General features: G+C 37.2%; 1 protein-coding gene across 4 annotated transcripts in view; it reads left to right on the forward strand.

Annotated features, from left to right (window-relative positions):
• The window catches only part of TRPC4AP (transient receptor potential cation channel subfamily C member 4 associated protein), a 78587-nt gene that overhangs the window by 13162 nt on the left and 47754 nt on the right, over positions 1–17671 (forward strand). For all 4 annotated transcript variants that reach the window (XM_027078496.1, XM_027078497.1, XM_027078499.1 and 1 more), the window contains exons 2-4: positions 10092–10220; positions 13269–13385; positions 16576–16633. In XM_027078496.1, the coding sequence (XP_026934297.1) occupies positions 10092–10220; positions 13269–13385; positions 16576–16633 (304 nt within the window). The remainder of the gene's footprint in view (positions 1–10091; positions 10221–13268; positions 13386–16575; positions 16634–17671) is intronic.

A 17671-nucleotide genomic window follows, 5' to 3' on the forward strand; every position in this document is an offset into this window, starting at 1 on the left:
CCTGGCTATTGTAAATAGTGCTGCAGTAAACATTGGGTTACGTGTGTCTTTCTGAATTATGGTTTTCTCAGGGTATATGCCCAGTAGTGGGATTGCTGGGTCATATGGTAGTTCTATTTTTAGTTTTTTAAGGAACTTCCATACTGTTCTCCACAGTGGCTATATCAATTTACATTCCCACTAACGGTGCAAGAGGGTTCCCTTTCTCTGCACCCTCTCCAGCATTTATTGTTTGTAAATTTTTTGATGGGGCATTCTGACCAGTGTGAGGTGATACCTCATTGTAGTCTTGATTTACATTTCTCTAATAGTGATTTTGAGCATCTTTTAATGTGCCTCTTGGCCATCTGTATGCCTTCTTTGCTGAAATGTCTATTTAGGTCTTCTGCCCATTTTTTGATTGGGTTGTTTGTTTGTTTTTTTTTGATACTGAGCTGCATGAGCTGTTTGTATATTTTGGAGGTTAATCCTTTATCTGTTGCTTCGTTTGCAAATATTTTCTCCCATTCTGTGAGTTGTCTTTTCGTCTTGTTTATGGTTTCCTTTGCTGTGCAAAAGCTTTTAAGTTTAATTAGGTCCCATTTGCTTATCTTTGTTTTTATTTTCATTACTCTAGGAGGTAGGTCATAAAAGATCTTGATGTGTTTTACATCAGTGAGTGTTTTTCCTGTGTTTTCCTCTAAGAGTTTTATAGTGTCTGGTCCTACATTTAGGTCTTTAATCCATTTTGTGTTTATTTTTGTGTATGGTGTTAGGGAGTATTCTAATTTCATTCTTTTACATGTAGTTGTCCATTGTATATTCTTGCCTCCTTTGTCATAGATTAGGTGACCATACATGTGTGGGTTTATCTCTGGGCTTTCTATCCTGTACCATTGATCTATATTTGTTTTTGTGCCAGTACCATACTGTCTTGATTACTGTAGCTTTGTAGTATAGTCTGAAGTTGGGGAGCCTGATTCCTTCAGCTCCATTTTTCTTTCTGAAGATTGCTTCGGCTATTCGGGGTCTTTTTTGTGTTTCCATGCAAATTGTATGATTTTTTGTCCTAATTCTGTGAAAAATGCCATTGGTAATTTGATAGGGATTGCATTGAATCTGTAGATTCCTTTGGTTAGTATAGTCATTTTCACAATATTGATTCTTCCAATCCAGGAACATGGTATATCTCTCCATTTGTTTGTGTCATCTTTGATTTCTTTCATCAGTGTTTTATAGTTTTCTGAGTACAGGTCTTTTGCCTCCTTAGGTAGGTTTATTTCTAGGTATTTTATTCTTTTTGTTGCAGTGGTAAATGGGAGTGTTTCCTTAATTTGTCTTTCTGATCTTTTGTTGTTAGTGTATAGGAATGCAAAATATTTCTGTGCATTAATTTTGTATTCTGCAACCTTACCAAATTCATTGATTAGTTCTAATAGTTTTCTGGTGACATCTTTATGATTTTCTATGGATGGTATCATGTCATCTGCAAACAGTGACAGTTTTACTTTTTCTTTTCCAATTTGTATTCCTTTTATTTCTTTTTCCTTTCTGATTCCTGTGGCTAGGACTTCCAACTGTGTTGAATAATAGTGGCCAGAGTGGACATCCATGTCTTGTTCCTGATCTTAGATGAAATGCTTTCAGTTTTTCACCCACACCATCACCAGAATGATGTTTGCTGTGGGTTTGTCGTATATTGCCTTTATTATGTTGAGGTAGGTTCCCTCTATGACCACTTTCTGGAGAGTTTTTATCATAAATGGGTGTTGAATTTTGTCAGAATCTTTTTCTGCATCTGTTGAGGTGATCATATGCTTTTTTCCTTTAATTTTTAATATGGTGTATCACATTGTTTTGCACATGTTGAAGAATCCTTGCATCCTTGGGATAAATCCCACTTGATCATGGTGTATGATCTTTTTATATATATGTATATAAATTTATTTATTTGTTTATTTATTGGCTGCATTGGGTCTTCATTGCTGTGTGTGGGCTTTCTCTAGTTGCAGTGAGTGGAGGCTACTCTTCATGCAGTGCGTGGGCTTCTGATTCTGATGGCTTCTCTTGTTACAGAGCATGGGCTCTGGGTGTGCGGGCTTCAGTAGTTGTGGCACTCAGGCTCAGTAGTTGTGGCTTGCAGGCTCTAGAGTGTAGGCTCAGTAGTTGTGGCGCATGGGCTTAGTTGCTCCGCGACATGTGGGTTGTTCCCAGACCAGGGCTCGATCCCATGTCCCCTGCATTGGCAGGTGGATTCTTAACCACTGCGCCACCAGGGAAGTCCAGTGTATGATCTTTTTAATGTGTTGTTGGTTTTGGTTTGCTGGTATTTTGTTGAGGATTCTTGCATCTATGTTCATCAGTGATATTGGTCTGTAATTTTCTTTTTTTGTGATATCTTTGTCTGATTTTGGTATCAGGGTGATGGTGGCCTCATAGAACGAGTTTGGGAGTATTCCTCCATCTGCAGTTTTTTGGAAGAGTTTGAGAAGGATAGGTGTTAACTCTTCTCTAAATGTTTGATAGAATTCACCTCTGAAGCCATCTGGTCCTGAACTTTTGTCCATACTTTATTCAGATTTCCGCAGTTTTTCTTTTTCTTTTTTTAATTGAAGTGTAGTTGATTTACAGTATCATATTGTTTCAGGTGTACAACATAGTGATTCAGTATTTTTACGGATTATACTCTGTTTAAAGTGACTGTAAAATAATGGCTATATTTTCCTGTTCTATACAAAATATCCTTGTTGCTTATTTATTTTATACATAGTAGTTTGTATCTCTTATTGCCCCTCCCCTCTTTCCACTGGTAACCACTAGTTCACAGTATCTCAGCCTGTTTCTGTTTTGTTATATTCGTTCGTTTTATTTTTTAGATTCCACATATGAGTGATAATATACAGTATTTGTCTTTCTCTGTCTGACTTAGTTCACTAAGCATAATACCTTCTAGGTCCTTTCATCCTTTTTTATTGCTGAGTATGTTGTATATTGATTTTGTATCCTGCAACCTTGTATTCTGTTGTATATATATATACCACATCTTCTTTATCCATTCGTCTGTTGATGGACGCTTAGGTTGCTTCCATTTCTTGGCTATTGTAAATAGTGCTGCTATGAACATTGGGGTGCATGTTTCTTTTTGAATTACTATTTTCGTTTTCCTCAGATATACAGCCAATAGTGGAATTGTTGTATCATGCAGTAATTCTGTTTTCAGTTTTTTGAGGAATCTCTATACTGTTCTCTGTACTGGCTGAAACAATTTACATTCTCACCAACAGTGTTCTAGGGTTCCCTTTTCTCCACATCCTCCTGTGAACTGATATCTTACTGTGGTTTTGTATTGCATTTCTCTGATGATTAGCAATGTTGAGCATCTTTTCATGTGCCTCTTGGCCGTGTTTAGTCTTCTTTGAAAAAAATGTCTATTTAGGTCTTCCACCCATTTTTAAATTGGGTTGTTTATATTTTTTTTCTCTATTCTCTTAAAGTATAGTTGACTTACAATGTTAAGCTAGTTTCTGCTAATTGGGTTGTTTGTATTTTTGATTTGAGTAGTATGAACTGTTTATATATTTTAGATATTAATACCTTATCAGTCATATATTTGCAGATATTTTCTCCCATTCAGTAGGTTATGCCTTTTCATGTTGATGGTTTCCTTTGCTGTGCAAAGGCTTTTAAGTTTGATCAGGTCCCATTTATTTATTTTTGCTTTTGTTTCTTTTGCCTTAGGAGACTGGTACAAAAACATACTGCTATGATTTATGTCAACGTGTGTTCTGTCTGTGTTCTCTTCTAGGGGTTTTATGGTTTCCAGTCTTACATTTAGGTCTTTAATCCATTTTGAGTTTATTTTTTATATGGTGTGAGAAAATGTTCATATTTTTTAAAAATTTATTTTATTGAAGTATAGTTGTTTTACAGTGTTTGTTACAGATTTCATTGTTTATCATGTAGCTGTACAGTTTTCCCAACACCACTTATGGAAGAGACTGTCTTTTCTTATTGTATATTCTTTTCTCCTTTGTTGTAAATTAATTGACCATAAGTGTGGGGGTTTATTTCTGGGCTCTCTATTCTGTTCCACTGATCTGTGTGTCTGCATGTATGTGCCAGTATTGTGCAGTTTTGGTTACTGTGGTTTTGTAGTATAGTCTCAAATCAGGGATTGTGTTATCTCCAGCTTTGTTCTTTTTTCCTCAGGATTGCTGTGGGAATACAAGGTCTTTTGTGGCTCCATATAAATTTTAGGAATTTGTTCTAGTTCTGTGAAAAATGCCATGGGTATTTTGATAGGGATTGCATTAAATCTGTAGATTGCTTTGGATGTATGGACATTTTAACAGTATCATTCTAATCTAAGAACACAGGATATCTTTCCATTTCTATGTATCAATCTTAATTTCCTTCATAAGTGTTTTATAGTCTTCTGAGTATATATATTTTACCTCCTTGGTTAAGTTTATTTCTAGGTATTCTTTTTGGTATGATTTTAAGTGCGATTGTTTTCTTGTTTTCTCTTTCTGATAGTTCATTATTAGTGTATATAAAAGCAACAGATTTCTGTATGTTAATCTTGTGTTCTGCAACTTTATTGAATTCATTTATTCTAATAGTTTTTTGGTGGAAATTTTAGGGTTTTCTATATATGGTGTCATGTCATCTGCAAATAGTGACAGTTTTACTTCTTTCCTTCCACTCTGGATGCCTTTTATTTCTTGTCTGATTGCTGTGGGTATGGCTTCCAATACTACATTAAATAGAAGTAGCAAGAGTGGCATCCTTGTCTTTTTCCTGATTTCAGAAGACAATCTCTCAGCTTTTCACTGTTGAGTATGATGTTAGCTGTGGGTTTGTCATAAATGACCTTTATTATGTTGAGATATGTTCTCCGTATTACCAACTTTGACAAGAGTTTTTATCATGAATGTATGTTGAATTTTGTGAAATGCTTTTTCTGTATCTATTGAGACGATCATGTGATTTTTTATCCTTTTCTTTTGTTAATGTGGTGTATCACTGATTGATTTGCGGATATTGAACCATCCTTGCATCTCTGGAATAAATCTCACTTTATCATGATGTATGATCACTTTTATATATTGTTGAATTTGGTTTGCTAGTATTTTGTTGAGGATTTTTGCATCTATATTCATCAGAAATATTGGCCTGTAATTTTGTTTTGTAGTGTCTTTGGTTTTGATATCAGGGTAATGGTGGCCTGGTAGAAGGAATTTGGGAGTGTTCCATCCTCTTCAATTTTTTGGAATAGTTTGAGTATAGGTATTATTTCTTCTTTATATGTTTGGTAGAATTCTCCTGTGAAGCTGTCTGGTCCTGGACTTCTGTTTGCTGGAAGTTTTTTAAATTTTAAATTCAGTTACACTATTAGTGATCAAGCTGTTCAGATTGTCTGTTTCTTCCTGATTCAGTACTGGAAGGTTGTATGTTTCTAGAAATTTGTCCATTTCTTCTAGGTTGTCCAACTTGTTGGCACATAACTGATCATAATATTTGCTTGTGATTTTTTTGTATCTCTGATATCAGTTGTTATTTCTCCTCTTTCATTTCTTATTTTGTTTATTTGGGTCCTCTCTCTTTCTGGCTAAAGGCTTAACAGTTTTGTTTTATCTTAAAAAAAAACTAGATCTTGGTTTCATTGATCTTTTCTATTTTTTTTTTTTTTTGGTTTCTCTTATATATTTCCTCTCTGATTTTTATTATTTCCTTCCTTCTGCGACTTTGGGCTTTGTTTGTTCTTCTTTCTAATTCCTTTAGATAGTAGGTTAGGTTCTTTATTTGAGATTTTTGTTTTGTTTCTTGATATAGGCCTGTATCACTATAAACTCCCCTCTTAGAACTGCTTTTGCTGCATCTCAGATTTTAGAATGTTGTGTTTCCATTTTCATTCTTTGGGTATTTTCTGATTTCCTCTTTGATTTCTTCAGTGACCCATTGGTTTTTTGGTAGTTTATTTTAGTCTCCAGCTGTTTGTGGTTTTTCCCCATTTTTCTTGTAATTGGTTTCTAGTTTCATACTGTTGTGGTCAGAAAAAATGCTTGACATAATTATCTATGCACTTAAATTTGTTGAGACTAGTTTTGTGGCCTAGCATGTGGTCTTTCCTGGAGAATGTTCCATGTGCACTTGAAAAGAATGTATGTTCTTTTTTTGGATGGACTGTCCTGTAGATACCTATTAAGTACAACTGGTCTAATGTGTTATTTAAGACCACTGTTTCATTATTGATTTTCTGTGTCAGTGATCTGTCTATTGATGTAAGTGGGGTGTTAAATCCCCTACTGTTATTGTGTTATTGTCAACTTCTCCTTTTATGTTTGTTAATGTTTGCTTTATGTATTTAGGTTCTTCTGTATTAAGTGAATATATGTAAATGAGTGTTATATTCTCTCTTCTGTTGATTCCTTTACTATTATATAATGCCCTTCTTTTTTTGTTATATACTTTGCTTTAAAGTCTATTTTGTCTGATATGAGTATTCTTTCCTGTTATTTCCGTTTGCATGAAATGTCTTTTTCTATTCCCTCACTTTCAGGTGTGTTTTTAGCTCTGAAATGAGTCTTTTATAAGCAACATATAGATGGGTCTTGGTTTTTTACCCAGTCAGCCACCCTATGTCTTTTAATGGGAGCATTTAGTCCATTGACATTTAAAATGATTATTGATAGGTATGTACTTACTGCCTTGTATGTACTTATTGTTACTTTTTTTTTTTAAACGATCAGGGCCTTCTTTCCTTTTTTAAAAAAATTTATTTATTTTTGGCCACGTTGGGTCTTCGTTGCTGCATGTAGGCTTTTCTCAAGTTGCGGTGAGCAGAGGCTACTCTTTGTTGCAGTGCGTGGGCCTCTCATTGCAGTGGCTTCTCTTGTTTCAGAGCACAGGCTCTTGGCACGTGGGCTTCAGTAGTTGTGGTGTGCGTGCTCTAGATCTCAGGCTCAGTAGTTGTGGCACATGGGCATAGTTGCTGTGCAGCATGTGGGATCTTCCCGGACCAGGGATTGAACCTGTGTCCCCTGCAATGGCAGGCAGATTCTTAACCACTGTACCACCAGGGAAGTCCCTATTGTTACTTGTTTTCTGGTTGTTTTTGTAGTTCTCCTCTGTTCTCTTTTTCTTCTTTTAGTTTCTTCCTTTGTGGTTTGACGATTTTCTTTAGTGGCGTGCTTATGTTCCTTTTTCTCTAGTGTTTGTGTATCTATTTTAGGTTTTGATTTGTGGTTACTATGACATTCATATATGTTGACTTTTAACTGTATTGACTTGTTTTAAACTAATAGTCATGTAAGTTCAAATGCATTCTAAAAGATCTGCATTTTTTTACTCCTCTCCCTCACATTTTGTTTTTGATGTCATAGTTTTATATCTTTATGTTTATCCCTTTATTGTTTATTATAGTTACAGTTGACTTTACAGTTTTTTGTCTTTTAATTTTCATATAGCTTATTTAAGTGGTTGATCCTCAGCCTTTACAATATATTTGCCTTTCAGGCTTTCACCATTAATTATGATGATAGCTGTGGAATTTTGATTAACGCCCTTTATCAGATTGATTACATTGATTAGTTTTCATGTTTGACCCAACCTTGCATTCCTGACATGCATCTTGCTTTGTCTGTTGTATAATCCTTTTTACATATTGTTGGACTAGGTTTGCTGGCACAGCTGATCCTTGAACAATAGGTTTGAATTCCATGAGTCCACTTATATGTGGATTGTTTTCAATAAATACTTACTGCAGTACTACATGATCTGCGGTTGAATCTGTGGATGTGGAACTGTTGATACAGGGCTGATTGTAAAATTCAACTGTATGGGCAGTTGTCACCCCTAACCCCCATGTTGTTCAAGGATCAGCTATTTTGCTGGGCGTTTTTGTGTTTATATTCATCAGAGATATTGTTCTATAAGTTTTCTTTTAATATCTTTGTTTGGTTTTGGTATCAGGATAATAGTAGCCTCATAGAATGAGTTGGGACCTGTTCCCTCCTCTTCTGTTTTATGGAAGAGTCTGTGAAGTATTTGCTAATTTCTCTTTAAGTGTTCAGTAGAATTTACCAGTGAAGCATCTGGACTTGGGCTTTTCTTTGTGGGTAGTTTCTTTCCTTCCTTACTTGCTCCCTCCCTCCCTTTCTTCCTTTCCTATTATATTACTAATTTGATCTCTTTAATTGTTGTAGGTATGTCAGATTTTCTGTTTCTTCTTGAGTCAGGTTCTGTTGTTTGTGTCTTTCTGGGAATCTGTATATTTCATCTAAGTTATGTAGTTTGTTGGCATACAGTTGCTCCTAGTACTTCCTTGTAAACCTTTTTATTTCCTTAAAATTGGTAGTATTGTCCCCTCTTACATTCCTGAATATAGTTGAGTCAGTGTGAGTTGGTCACTGTAACTATTTTCAATATTGTTGGTTTTTCAAAGAACCAAATTTGATTTTGTTGATTATTCTCTGTCATTTTTCTTTTCTCTATATCACTTATTTTTGCAATGATCTTTTTAATTTCCTTGTGCTTGCTTTGGGTTTGGTTTATTCCTTTTTTCTCCTAGTTTCTTATTGTGGAAGATAAGATCATCTGAGATCCTCTCTCCTTTTTAATATAAATGTTTCTAAATATAAATTTGTCTGTAAGCACTGCTTTTGCTGAGTCCCGTGAAACCATTATCGTCTTCTCTTTCTTTCCTTTCAAGGAAGGGAAAGATGTTTTTTCATAGTTCTGGGGCTTGCCTTGATTTGAGCTTGCTTGAAGTATATAAAATTTCTGATAATCATTTAGACCTACGGAAGTGGTAATTTCCTATGGTTCACCCTAATACAAATTACTTTCACAAACATCTCATTACCTCCCATTACCCCTGTATTATCTTATTTTTACAATCTAAGAAAACAAGCTCAGGAAGAATAATGGGACTTGCTCAAGGTCATAGGACTGATATGCGTCCGGATAGGCTAAGATGTTATTGAAGATGTGCATGTCCTGTAATAAATTACAGTGAACTTTTGATCTAATTGAGGGACAAGTGTACATGAAAATAATTGACTTCTGGCACCTGATAATGCTGTGTCCCCAAAGTAGACACTGCCATATTGATTAATGAACCTGTCATTAGACTAGGCTATTGCTCATGCCTTCACACATTTACTGAGTGTCTGATCTGTGTCTGGTATTCTTTGAGAGAAAGAAGGTGTGCACAATAAACACAGCTTGGTACCTACTCTGAAGGAGCTTGTGGTCTACAGGAGGGGGGACAAATGAGCCAGTAATTATGATACAATATGATAAATGTTAGATAAGGCCCCAGACTCTTAGAAAGGAGAGAGGGGAAGGCCTATCAAGGAAAATGTCTGGTTTTTTGGCTTGCATTTAGGAGAAAGAGCTTTCTGGGTAGAAAAGGCAGGGAGGAGAAGGAGCTTTCCAGATAGAAAAGACATCCAAAGATGTTCTGTGGCGGTAGAGTTCACCCTTGAACAATACAGGGGGTCGGGGCACTGACCCTCCACAGTTGAAAATTCTTGTATAGCTTTGAGTCGGCCCTCCATACCTGCAGTTTCCCTGCACCTGTGGATTCAACCAATCGTGGATTGTGTAGTACTGTAGTATTTACTATTGAAAAAAATCCCATATATAAGAGGACCCACGCAGTTCAAACCTGTGTTTAAGGGTCAACTGTATATGGGTGTGTGTAAATAATTACCCACCTTGCCCCGACCTTAGGTTTATTTTCTCCCCACACAGGTGGCATACCATATATACAGGTACACAGCTCTGTAGGCAGGGGAAAAGCATGTGCAGAGAGGCATAGAGAGAGAACATGTACATCTGGAGCCTAGAGCGGGCACTGGGAAAGAGATAAAGCTAGAGAGGAAAGTAGGTGATAGAATAGGAAGGGTGTGTATCATGAGCAAGGAGCTGGACTTTTATCTTGCAGGCTGTTGGGGAACTTCTGAACGTTTCTAGAAAGACCTTTGAATTATTTGTCCTGTGTGGGTTTGGGAGCCAGCTGCTCTCTTTAGCTGTATATGCTAGTAGTTCTTTCCTCACCAGTAAACTTTTCCTCTTTTTTTTTTTTTTTTTCTTTTGCCTCACAGTTCACTGAAACTTTTTTGACGGAAAGGGACAAACAGTCCAAATGGAGTGGAATTCCTCAGCTGCTCCTTAAGCTGTATGCAACCAGCCACCTCCACAGTGACTTCATTGAGTGCCAGAACATCCTCAAGGTAACTTAGGGGACTTGGAGGGACTGCATTCAGGGTCTCCAGATGATACAAGATGTCTGATTTTTTTCTCTTCTTCCGCTTACTTTTTAAAATAGTCTGTTTTTATTGCATAAGCTATAGAAAATTTGGGAAGTTCAGAAAAAGTGCAAACAAGAAAATAAAAATCCCCAATAATCCCCCACCATCCAGAGATAATCACCATTAAGTTTCCTGTGTATATACTTTTGGGTTTTATTCACATTTGTTTTGTATCAGTGCTTGCTTAATTAAGGAGGCCTGTGCCCTGGGATTAGGTTACCTTCTTTTTCAACAGGATTTAAAAGATCCCATTTTGCTGAAGGTTCAAGAAGTAGCCTTGTGGCTGTTGCTAATTATGACTAGCATATAAAGATGAAGGGACTGAGCCTGGTGGTTGGGAGAGGGATGGAAAGAATGCATAGACATCTAGGGCAGTTGTTCTCAATCTTGAGTGTGTATCAGAGTCACCTGGAAGGCTTGTTAAAACAGAGTCCTGGGCCCTACCGGCAGAGTTTCTTATTTAGTAGGTCAGACTTCAGCTTGGGGAGGTGGGTCCAACTTTGAATTTAGATTACTGGCTCTAATGTAGCTAAAACCCATGCAAGTTATATTTGATCATAATGAAACGATATAATGTTTTTCAGAGGTGAAGTTCTGTTTATTATATCGCATAAGAAGTCATTTAAAAATAGGGCCAGGGGCTTCCCTGGTGGCGCAGTGGTTGAGAGTCCGCCTGCCGATGCAGGGGACATGGGTCCGTGCCCCGGTCTGGGAAGATCCCACATGCCGTGGAGCGGCTGGGCCCGAGAGCCATGGCCGCTGAGCCTGCACGTCTGGAGCCTGTGCTCCGCAACGGGAGAGGCCACAGCAGTGAGAGGCCCGTGTACCGCAAAAAAAAAAAAAATGTATATATAATAGGGCCAAAAAGTTTAGTCTGTACCTTTGAGAAGAGACGTTTGGGACTTCCCTGGTGGTCCAGTGGTAAAGGATCTGCCTTTACCACTGGCGGGGACACGGGTTCAATCCCTGGTCAGGGAACTAAGATCCCACTTGCTGCAGGGCAACTAAGCCCACTTGCCACAACTACTGAGCCCGTGTGCCTCAACTAGAGAGCCTGCGTGCCGCAAACTACAGAGCCCACGTGCTCTGGAACCCGCGTGCCACAACTACGGAGCCCAGGTGCCCTGGAGCCTACGTGCCACAACTAGAGAAGAGAAAACCTGCACGCCACAACTAGAGAGAAACCTGCACACTGCAACGAAAGATCCTGCGTGCCTCAACGAAGACCCTGCATGCTGCAACTAAGACCTAACACAGCCAGAAATAAATAAATTAATTAATTAATAATAAATCTTTAAAAAAATAGAAGAGATGTTTTGTCTATACAACTTTTTTGTAAGTTGAAAATCATTCCCAAATAAAAATTTAATTAAAAAGAAGGCATTTTGTGTTCTTGATCGTCTCACAGTCTGATTAGGATAGAAATAGTGTCTTACACTTGTTTGAAAACATTTTGCAAGGAATAATGCATTATTTCATTTGATTCCTGCAAAATCTCTGAGATATGAGGTAGATGAAAGAGGGAAATTAATATTTTGAGTGCTTGCTATGTGATCATCATTTCTTTATGCACTCAGCAAATACTTATTTGAAATGTACTGTGTACCAGGCATATTTAATTTTTATGATAACTCTGTGAGATGGGTGGTATTAGTATATTAGTCCAAAATACTTTGATTGCAGGTAACAGTAACCCACTCAGATTAGCAAAAAAGATCTTTTATTGTCTCACATAATCGGAAAGCACAGATGTGAACTGAGGGGCCAAATAGAGTTAGGCTGTCCATTTCTTATCTTGACATCTGTGTGTGGCCTCATGTTCCTCCACAGAAGTAGGGCTATTGCCTGAGGAAGAGAAAAGGAGATACTGAGCAGGCAAATCCAGATGTCTTCTCCGTTCCCTTTTTCAGTTGAGAAAACAGACTCAGCATAACCTGCCCAAAGTCACGTGGCTATTATTGCTGTGAGCCCAGATTTGTCTTACTCCTGAAACCAGTTTCCATTGTACCATGTTGCCAGCAGAATTACATTCTAGTTTTATAAATGAGAGGAATGAAACCCAGAGAAAGTAGTTCAGTCACTTACTAATTATGTGATCTTGTACAACTTTGTGATTTTGTTTTTCACCTGTAAAACTACACTCACTTCACTGAATTGTTTTAAAGATTAAATGGGCTAAAGTATAGAAACCCAGTGCTTGGCATATAATAGGTTATCCATAAGAGAGGGTTCTGCTTTTTCTTTTTTTCTTTTTCTTTTTTTTTTTCTTTTTCTTGATGTGTGGTACCTGGACCAACATCAGCATCACTTGGAGACTTACTATAAATGCACATTCTCAGGCCCCACCCCAGACCTATTAAATCAGAAACTGCAGGTGGGACCCAGCAGTCTGGGTTTTTAACAAGCCCTTCAGATGATTCTGATGCTCATCATCACTGTGTGAGAACTGCTGCTCTAGCCCACTGTGTTCCATCTTCCCTCGAGGTTCCTGAGAAGGGAGCATAATGAGTAGGGCCCTATTATATTCTTCCTATCCTATCTCCTGTTTCACCCCAAATAGTTCTGCTTTCTTTTGTAAGCACAGACTCAGGAGCCAGACTTCCTAGGTTTAAGTCCTGACTCTGTCACATACCCTGTATGACATTGACAACTTCTTTGTGTCTCAGTCTCCTTATCTGTAAAACTGGGCTGATAAATTACTATTATATCATTGTGTTGTGAGGATTAAAATAGGTAATGGATGAAGTACTTAGAACCATGCCTGGTACATAATAAGCATTTAATAAGTTAGCTATTACTACTATTACAACAACTTTTATTGTATCAGCTTTTCTGTAAGATTTTTTTTTATGGTTCATTGTCTTTGACCTCATGGGAGTTCAAGTTGTGACTAAAATGCAAACTGGTGTTTTGGTGTCTGGTTTGTGTTGGATGCTAAACTGAATGTCTTTCTGTATCCTTTTTCACTAGGAAATTTCTCCTCTTCTCTCCATGGAGGCTATGGCATTTGTTACTGAAGAGAGGAAACTTACCCAAGAAACCACTTATCCAAATACTTATATTTTTGATTTGTTTGGAGGTGTTGATGTAAGTTGTTGTTTATTATTACTACTGCTACTTAATGGCTTGGGAATTTAACTCTTGAAATGGGAGGTAGGAAACATTTTACAATTTATAGCAAACATTTCAGAATTTTCATCTTTTTTTATGATTTTTAAAAAATTTTTACTGAGTTATAGCTTACATACCATACAGTTCACTTGCTTTACTTGTACAATTCAATGATTTTTGGTGTATTTACAGAGTTACAGAGTAACTATCACTACAGGCCTAGTTTTTTTTTTTTGGCCACGTGGCATGTGGGATCTTCCCCAGCCAGGGATTGAACCCACACCCCCTGCATTGGAAGGTGGAGTCTTAACCGCTGGACCCCCAGGGAAGTCCCCAGAATTTTCATCTTTAGAAGCTCAGTGGTATTCACATATATTGAAGCACCAAAGCTTTTACACTAGAATAATTGATTTATGTAAATTGATCTGGTGGCGCAGTGGTTAGGAATTCGCCTCCCAGTGCAGGGGACGCGGGCTTGTTCCCTGGTCAGGGAACTAGATTCCACATGCATGCCGCAACTAAGACCCGGCACAACCAAAAATAAATAAATTAATTAAATTAATAAAATTAAAAAAATATATATATATGTATATATCCCCTTTTTTTAAGGTACAAAGTAACAGGTATGTCTCTCTGGGACTTCCCTGGTGGTCCAGCGGTTAAGAGTCCACATTCCCAGTGCAGGGTGCCCAGGTTCAATCCCTGGTCGGGGAACTAGATCCCGCATGCTGCAATGAAGATCCCGCATGTGGCAGCTAAGACCCAGTGCAGCCAAATAAATAAATTTATAAAAAAAAAAAGAAAAAAAATGGAGATCTGCATAAATTAAATGACTTCAGGGACTAGGATGAACTGGAGAGTGCATGCCTGCTTTTATGGGGAAATGGCTTCCGTTCCTATTGACCTTTGCCCTCAGGGATGTAGGAAATCTAGATTCTTATGTAGAATCTCCCAGCTTTTCAGTAGATGTAGACCACATGAGTTATGTCTGTGGCCCAGGTATGATCCATCACTTGGCATTCAGGGACTTTTAATTTATTCATTGACATAGTCCATCCTCTATTTCAAGAGAATTTATTTTAAATATAATAACCTATGCAGATGAATATCTTATACTTTTCTTGGATGACTGTGAAAAGTGGGGCATCTCTTTTCAAAAGCATTTGTGTAGTATGCTTCAAAACCTTAAAGATCATTACTCATTTTGCCCTGTTGTTTCCATTTATGTGAATCTCTCATGAAGACGTAAGTCAAAATGAGATAAGGCTTTGTATACAAAGATGCTTAGTGTGGCTTTATATATAATAGTTAAAAGTATTCATCAGGAGGAAGGTAGTTCTTGTTTTCTGTAAGGTCAATGGTGATCTCGTTGATATTCTCTGTTATTTTCTATTCTCTGCTAAATTAGTTTCCATTCTAATCCTTATTACTTTTCTTCTGCTTGCTTTGGCTTTGTGTTGCCCCTCTTTTTCCAGTGAATTGAAGTGAAAGATTAGGTTATTGGTTTGAGATAATTCCCTTTTTTTCTTTTAAGCAAAATTTATTTTTTGCATTTTTATTGAAGTATAGTTGTTGTACAATATAGTGATTCACAATTTTTAAAGGTTATGCTTTGGGCTTCCCTGGTGGCGCAGTCGTTGAGAATCTGCCTGCCAATGCAGGGGACACAGGTTCGAGCCCTGGTCTGGGAAGATTCCACATGCCGCAGAGCAACTAGCTCCATGAGCCACAATTACTGAGCCTGCGCGTGTGGAGCCTGTGCTCCGCAACAAGAGAGGCCGCGATAGTGAGAGGCCTGCGCACCGCAATGAAGAGTGGCCCCCATTTGCCGCAGCTAGAGAAAGCCCTCACACAGAAACGAAGAGCCAACACAGCCATAAATAAATAAATAAAATTAAAAAAAAAAAAAAAGGTTATGCTTTGTTTATAGTTATTGTAAAATATTGGCTGTATCCCCCATGTTGTACAATACATCCTTGTAGGCTATCTTAGACTTACTAGTTTGTACCTCCCACTCTCCCACCTTTATATTGCCCTCCACCGACTGGTAGCCACTAGTTTGTTCTCTGTATCTGTGAGTCTGCTTCTTTTTTATTATAGTCACTATTGTGTTTTACTTTTTTAGATTCCACATACAAGTGATATACAGTGTTTGTCTTTGTCTGTCTGACTTATTTCATTTAGCATAATGTCCTCCAAGTCCATCCATGTTGCTGCAGATGGCAAAATTTCATTCTTTTTTATGGCTGAGTAGTATTCCTGTGTGTGTGTGTGTGTGTGTGTGTGTGTGTGTGTGTGTGTGTGTATTCCATGTGTGCTTGAGTAGAATGTGTATTCTGCTGTTGCTGGGCAGAATGCTTTATAGCTGTCAGAGCTTGTTGATTTATAGTGTTCAAGTCTTCTATATTTTTGGTATTACCTCATTGTCTATCCATTATTGAAAGTAGGGTATTATCCAGCTATTATTTTTGAATTGTCTCCTTCAGTTCTGTCAGCTTTTGCTTCATGTATTTTGAAGTTCTGTTGTTAGATGCATATATGTTTATAATTGTTATATCGTCCCGATGGATTGACCCTTTTATCATTATAAACTGTCCTTTGTTTCAACAGAATGGGTTTTTAAATGCATATTTATTGTAAACAGTTTAAACAGAATTATGTGTTGTATTACAAGTATGTAAAATGAAAAATGAATGCATATACTCCCCAGCCCCCTGTAGAAATCAGTATTAACAGTTTATGGTATACCTTTTGTGATTCTTTTTATAAACTTATGTTTATAAAAAGAACACAAATATTCTAAAAGCAAAAGAGGAATCATAGTGAAAATGTTCTGCAGCTTTAAAAAAATTAAAGCCACGTTGGACCCCAGAGATTAACTAATCTAACATTCTTATTTTTAAAAATGAGAGCCAAGGCCATGGAGGGACACTGACTTGCCCGAGTTTACATGGGGAATAGGTGGCTGAGCTGCAACTAGAACCCAGGTTTCCTGACTCTTGGTACAGTGCTCATTTCCCTGAACTTCACTGCCTTCTGCCTGTGTTGGGACCAAGAGGGTCTTGCAGTACCCTGACAGATATTTGGGCCATGAGTTGTCATGGCAAAGACTGTTTTGTAAGTTGTGCTTTGAATTTTGAAGCTTTTATCCAATTTTTTTTTATAGCTCCTTGTAGAAATTCTTATGAGGCCTACAATCTCTATTCGGGGACAGAAACTGAAAAGTAAGTATACTTATCAGCCACTGGTACTCATTTCCTAACCTGCTGTTATGATGGTAATTCCCAGGAGTTTCTCTTCTTTCCCTTCCTAACTCTTAACAATGAGGACATGCCTTATGTTCGGCTGTAGGACACTCTCCGCCCCTAACTAAGCAGCTCTCTTTATTTTATACTTGGTAGAAATATAAGTCTAGTGCTTTAAAAGAAAAAGTGTGAAAACTACTGGGCTAAAAGAATTGCATCTTTGTAGTTTCTAATAGTCCTTGGTTTCAGCTTTTATGTTTTCTTTGCAAATTCTTATTTCTCATATAGTTAATTGAGAGAGTAAGGAAAAGCCTGGTAAGATCATTTGTTTTATTTTTTAATTATTGTCTTGTTTTTGTTGTTATAAAAGTGATATAAGCTCTTTGTGAAAAGTTCAGTCATTACCAGAATGTGTAATTTATTTGTGTTTAGGGTAGCACATTATTTCTTGGACTGAACTTACACACGTTGCAAATATTATTCTTAGGTAGTCAGTTGATAATTTAAAAAAATGAGTAAGTACACTTACTTCGGCATTAAAAGCCAGAGATCAGTTAACATCTGATGAATGCTCTACTACAAATATCACTTTTTTTTTAATTAAAAACTTTTCCTCCCAACATCAACATGACATATTATGTAAGGCCTTGTTTGTATGTGTAGTAGTGGTTAAGAGGATTCATATTCATCTTTTATGTCACAGCTTTGTATCCTATCTAAATTGGTCTTCATGTCCTCTACCCTCATAGCAGGTAGCATCTTGTAATTACTTGTTGGTGTACTTATTCTCTCTTCCCCCACTAGATTTATAAGTTCCATGAGGCTTTGTCTTTTTTTTTTTTTTTCCGCTAACCACCGTATATTCTGTATCTGCTCTAGAGCGGATGCTGAATAAATATTTGATGAATGAGTGAATTCCAGTTCCCTTTGAAAATGAAAGGTCTAGAAGTACTGAGATATACTGATCTGGTGTTCCAACCTGCTCTGAAGTCATGAAATAAATAAACCAGAAGTCCC

Source organism: Aethalodelphis obliquidens, unplaced genomic scaffold, assembly GCF_003676395.1.
Source record: "Aethalodelphis obliquidens isolate GAN/ISIS:26980383/991018 unplaced genomic scaffold, ASM367639v1 scaffold42, whole genome shotgun sequence".
Lineage (NCBI taxonomy): Eukaryota > Metazoa > Chordata > Mammalia > Artiodactyla > Delphinidae > Aethalodelphis > Aethalodelphis obliquidens.